The sequence below is a fragment of the Arachis hypogaea genome, chromosome 15 (genome assembly GCF_003086295.3).
Source record: "Arachis hypogaea cultivar Tifrunner chromosome 15, arahy.Tifrunner.gnm2.J5K5, whole genome shotgun sequence".
Classification (NCBI taxonomy): domain Eukaryota; kingdom Viridiplantae; phylum Streptophyta; class Magnoliopsida; order Fabales; family Fabaceae; genus Arachis; species Arachis hypogaea.
Window position 1 is genome coordinate 10056867 of NC_092050.1, and position 5044 is coordinate 10061910.

The 5044-nt window shown below is 35.3% G+C and overlaps 1 protein-coding gene across 3 annotated transcripts; it reads right to left on the minus strand.

Moving 5' to 3' along the window:
- Positions 1–519: 519 nt before the first annotated feature.
- On the minus strand, positions 520–2895 carry LOC112748957 (UPF0496 protein At2g18630). 3 transcript variants are annotated; one of them, XM_025797215.3, is made up of 3 exons: positions 2671–2895; positions 1132–2542; positions 520–920 (listed from the first exon to the last, which is right to left on the minus strand). In XM_025797215.3, exon 2 carries the CDS (start codon positions 2280–2282, stop codon positions 1143–1145), a length of 1140 nt encoding a protein of 379 aa, XP_025653000.1. In that variant the 5' UTR covers positions 2283–2542; positions 2671–2895; the 3' UTR covers positions 520–920; positions 1132–1142. The 3 variants fall into 3 exon arrangements, with proteins under 3 accessions (XP_025653000.1, XP_025653001.1, XP_025652999.1); XM_025797216.3 differs by having other exon boundaries at positions 1132–2569; positions 2671–2867; XM_025797214.3 differs by having other exon boundaries at positions 1132–2574; positions 2671–2866.
- Between the last annotated feature and the right edge of the window lie 2149 nt (positions 2896–5044).

Below are 5044 nucleotides of genomic sequence, written 5' to 3' on the forward strand. Positions count from 1 at the left end.
AATATGTTCAAATCAAAAGCTTAAAGGACAACTGCACATTTGAATTAAACAAAGAGTATGAAAGCAATTAACGTTGATTAAAAAAGATAAAGGGGCCATTAACAATAAAATATATCATATACAAGAGATAGGGTGAAAAGTCTGAAAACGACACCTAATAGAAAATTATGTATATATGACTTGTGAAGTTTGAAGATTACTAACAGGCAGCTTGCACTTATTCCTGGTGGTGGAAAGTGAGACAAAGTTAATAACTGTCTACTTTTAATATAGTGATAGATTGAAGAAGCAATATATCTCAGCACAATACTTTAATTTAAACCTAAAGAAAATTGCATCTCAGATGAAAATGGACTTATATCAGCTAAGGTTCAGGCCTATAGATGAATTATGCATTTACTAAATACTATGGCAAAGTATTCTGCTCTCTCTTGCGAGCAAGGGGTTTCTACTTGGAAATAGAATACCATGAAACTGCGGATATTGGTTAATATTTATTCCATAAGAAACACACACTACTGAATTGAACACAGGTACCTGCCAGGTTTTATATTCATTTCCTTACTTGATTCCGGGCAAATAACTAGAATTCTGGAACCACAAATCACTGCTAAAGAGAAAATTACAAGTTCCAGAATCATGCATATGCAGCGGCAGAAGGTTCCTAGACTCTGCAACTATTGCCATCAACAGATACCTCAAACATCAAGTCGCCAAGAATGCATGCATAATAATGAGTATCATAAATAACTTTACATCTCTGCACCAAACAAGAAGCAATAAACTACATACAAGTGGAGAGCCAACTTAAGAGAAGTCAGGGTGAATATATATGTTTTCACCATCAATTGTCCTAGGCTTCATCCAGCTTTGAGATTCTCATGATTATTATTTTATCCACAGATGATGTTCAAATGCCTCTAGCAAAAGTGAGAAAATAAAATAAAATAAAATAAAATCAAGCAGAAATAAAGGAAGTCTAGCAGTCGTAGACACAAGCTCAATCTTCATATATTTCTTATTGATGTATCCTATTGCAGTTATATAACTTGTGTGTTTAATTAATAATTAGTACCTTATAATAGTAATAGAAGACATTGTCAACTAGAAATAGTAATCAATAAGACATACCAAAAGGGCTGTCAACCAGGATATTTAATTATCTTTTGTATAACCACTGTCCTTGCTCTCCTTATCTCCCTACTACATTTATCGGCTTGCTCACTTAAAGTCTCGATGATGTCCGAAAAATGTTCAATTCTCTTCTTAATCTCATCGATCGCAAGCTTTACGGCATCCTCATTTCCAATAGCAAAAACAGCATTCTGCAACATGGATTCGATCTCCACTTCCAGTTTGTCGACACATAACCGAATGTTGTCCAAGTCTTTCAATGTAATAAGAGTACCAACTTGCATTGAGCTTATTACTTCTCGTTGGCTCCTTATAGCATTCTCATACTTCTTAAAAAGTGAATTACACCATTTTCCTACCGAGCCAATCGGAACAGCCAATGCACCAGCCACCGCTGCTACAACAGGTGGTGCAGAGATCGCAGCTGCCACCACTGAGAAAATCAAAACAGAAACAAAGGCAGCCACAAAAATGACATTTGAGACTCTCTTCAATGTCTTGAGGGATTGCAACTTCTTATCAAGTTTGTGCTTCCTACTTAGCAATTTTTTCAACATCGATGCTTGCTGAGAATAAACTGATTGAAACAACTGATGAAACTCCTCTGTAAAGGGGTCCCCTGCTTCCTTGAAATTTTTAAGTTCTTGCAATGTTTTCAGGTAAACTGACCCTTCAACCTCATTTTGTGACTCTTCCTCAAAATAGGTAATAGCTGACTTAATTATAATCTGTCTTTCGCGTGCCCGTCTCAAGCACTTATCAAGGGCATTACAGAAGTCCAATGTGTGGAGACTGTTCTCAAAGAAATCACCGACCAAGGAAAACAACTCCCGGTCCTTCTTGTTCCATATATCTTGCCTGCACTCAAGAATGACTTTGACAACTTCCTGGTTCATCTCAAGCAGGCTTGCGGTCATCTCTTTCAGCGAATCAACTGACATGGAACGAACCTCAACCCCTTCAGCGAGTGAGCTGATAACCCTATTGGTTCGCTCCTGAATGGTGGCATCAAATGATTGCAAGTTTGGATCTTCAACACATGCAGCTTCATAAGAGCTCAAATCATCAGCATATACCGAATGAGTACCCATTTTAATCAGTGTTGGAACATCACCCCTACCCATTCTGCTGGACTGAGCTCCCATCATGACCAAATTTCGTGACCCAACAAAGAGCTCACAAGCACAAAAATGTCAAACCCAGCTCCAAAATTAGAAAGCTTAATGCAATTGGATTGGATTGGCGTTTTGTCCCTCTCCCTCCACAAAATCAATTAATCATCGAGAACCCTAAATCTTAACCGAATGCAAAGCTTCAGAATTTCACAAATTGTGCTCAATTGGATCCACCACAACTCAGAACCGTGGCTGGCTTTGATAAATACTATAGAAAGATGCTGTGACTGTGTCTAGATCCAGAAACAAGAAGTCAAACCCTACACTATATAATACAGGATGAATTACAAAATTACTAAACACCCAAAATCAAAGTTGTGAATTTTAAGCAAAATTCGGCCATTCTAGGAGTTTTGCTTACCTGGGTTGAAGCTGAAATCTCCAAATTAAGTTGAATTTCTTCCCAAAAAGGAAAAACAGCACATCGGAATGCGAATGTGACTAAGTAGAGAAGAGTGAGGGATTGGAACTACCCCCAACTGCATTATGTCGGAAAGTCAAAGCATGCGAAGGGGATAGCTCGCCTTCGAGCTTCGCAGATACTTCGTTCTTTTTTTTTTTTTTTTCGTATTAAATAGGTAAACGGATTTGGAAACATTGGTCCATTTTGGTCAATTAAATTAGTCATTCTTTCTGCTATAGATTCTCTTAGATAAATATGGGCCTTTTATTCAGTGCCGAGTATATAAAAAGGCAAAAAAAAAAAAAAAATCGATTGAGCAGTTTCTATGTTTAGATTTTAGAAGCTTTTTTGTGCTCCCTCCCCTTTGTGTACGGAACTTGGTAAGTGACAATTAATAAAAAAAAAAACACTCGGCCGTGCTAACTTTCATTTCGCCTCCTCATCGATTAAAAAATAATATTGCAACGAAATCTCTTTCATACAAATCTTATCTTATGCTTGCCCGAGGGGATAGTAACTTCTTAGAAAAGTAAGGACGGAACTAGTTTTCAAGCGGAATTCGAAGATTAGTCTTTCTCGCCTTTCTGCTACCTCAGAAGAGGAAATTCCATTTTCAAAAAGCAGTCCAATCCTGAATGAGATCTTTTGGGCTCGACTCGAGAGGATCAAACAGAAGACAGCGCCATGTTAATGCGATCGCAAGACAAAGAAGCTGCGACCATACTTTCCGCATTCAGTTCTAGCTATTTCTGCGCCTTCAGATCGACCTGAACAACATATACGGATCCCCTCTACCCCTTCCCCTTATCATAGAAAAAAGACTAACCATGATACAAGGGCCTGCCTTTCAGTACGTAAAAACGGAAGTGAAACTCTTTCAAACTCTAACGATTAATTCTATAAGACATTCCATGTAAACTAATGAATTTTGCCTGTATATCACATTATCTGATAACGTGTCAAGAAATTATTTCAAGGGACAAAACGTTCCTTCCCGTGTTTGCAATACGCTGCAATAAAATAGGACAATTAAATCTTTGAAAAATTTTTAAAAAACACTTAAACACCTAACTAATTTAAACATAGACATATAAACATATAATGAACCATGAAATAGGATAAATATTCCTAAATTTCAAGTCATTGTACCTACTATTGCACTGATTGTTGGTAGTAGCTTTAATTCCTTGCTTCTTATTCTTTTTCTTATGTTGTAGAGATTTTATTTGATGACAGGGCAAGAAAGGATTGGTCTCGAATGGTGTTACTTTCACTACTTTTGTTTGATGGACAATGCAAATATGAAAAATTGATTTGGCCTGAAAGAATTTTTAGATAATGATCAATTAAGGCATTAGGCCAAACTTGATCACGTACAATGCGCTGATCAATGGCCTTGTAAGATCTGTGATTTGAAGGAATCTAGAAAACTTGTGAATGAGATGAGTTAGAGAGGTTTAAAATCTCACAAGATCACATTCACAAAACTAATAGATGGATATTGCAAAGATGGGGACATGAAATTTGTATTGAAAATGAAGAAGAGAATGGTTGAAAGGGATTGAATTTGATGAGGTAGCTTTTACTACGCTCATATCAGAACTTTGCAGAGAAAAAGGAAGAGAAAGAAGAGCAAAAAATTGAGGCCGCCTACCAACCAAGACCAGTAACCAGTGCAACAAATAAAATGGTTTGTTGAAATTTAAGAATATTTGTTCTACTTTATAGTTTATTATGAATTTATGTGTTTGTATTTAAATTAGTTAGGAGTTTAAGTATCTCCTAAAATTTTTTCAATGGTTTAATTGTTCTATTTTACTGCAGTGTATTGCTAACACGACAAAGACCGTTTTATTTTTTGGAATGGTTCTTTAACATGCCATCAGCTAATGTGACACGTAAATAAAATCTGTTAGTCCTGGACAGAGACATTAATAGAAATGTATAATGTCTAACGGAGTCAATCGTTTGTGACCATAATATCATTTTTCAATTAATAAGAGGTGGGTTGTTATTTTGAACAATTGTTAGAAATTGTGGTAAAATTTTACTTAAAAAAACAAAACAAAACGAAACAAAAATCCAGAATCAATGAATTTAGCGAGAGGACAATTTTATAAATCGAGAGATCGCAAAAGATACACCGTTTGAACAAAGCAGCCCATAGAAAATAATTAAGGCTGAGTTTAGTTTGCATTTTTGTTTGTTGTTTTTATTTTTAATATTTTTATTTTTAAAATTTTATAAAAGAAACACAATTTTATTATTTTTATTGTTTTTTTTGTTTTACAAAATTCAAAATATAAAAAATATTAAAAATAAAAATAAAAAA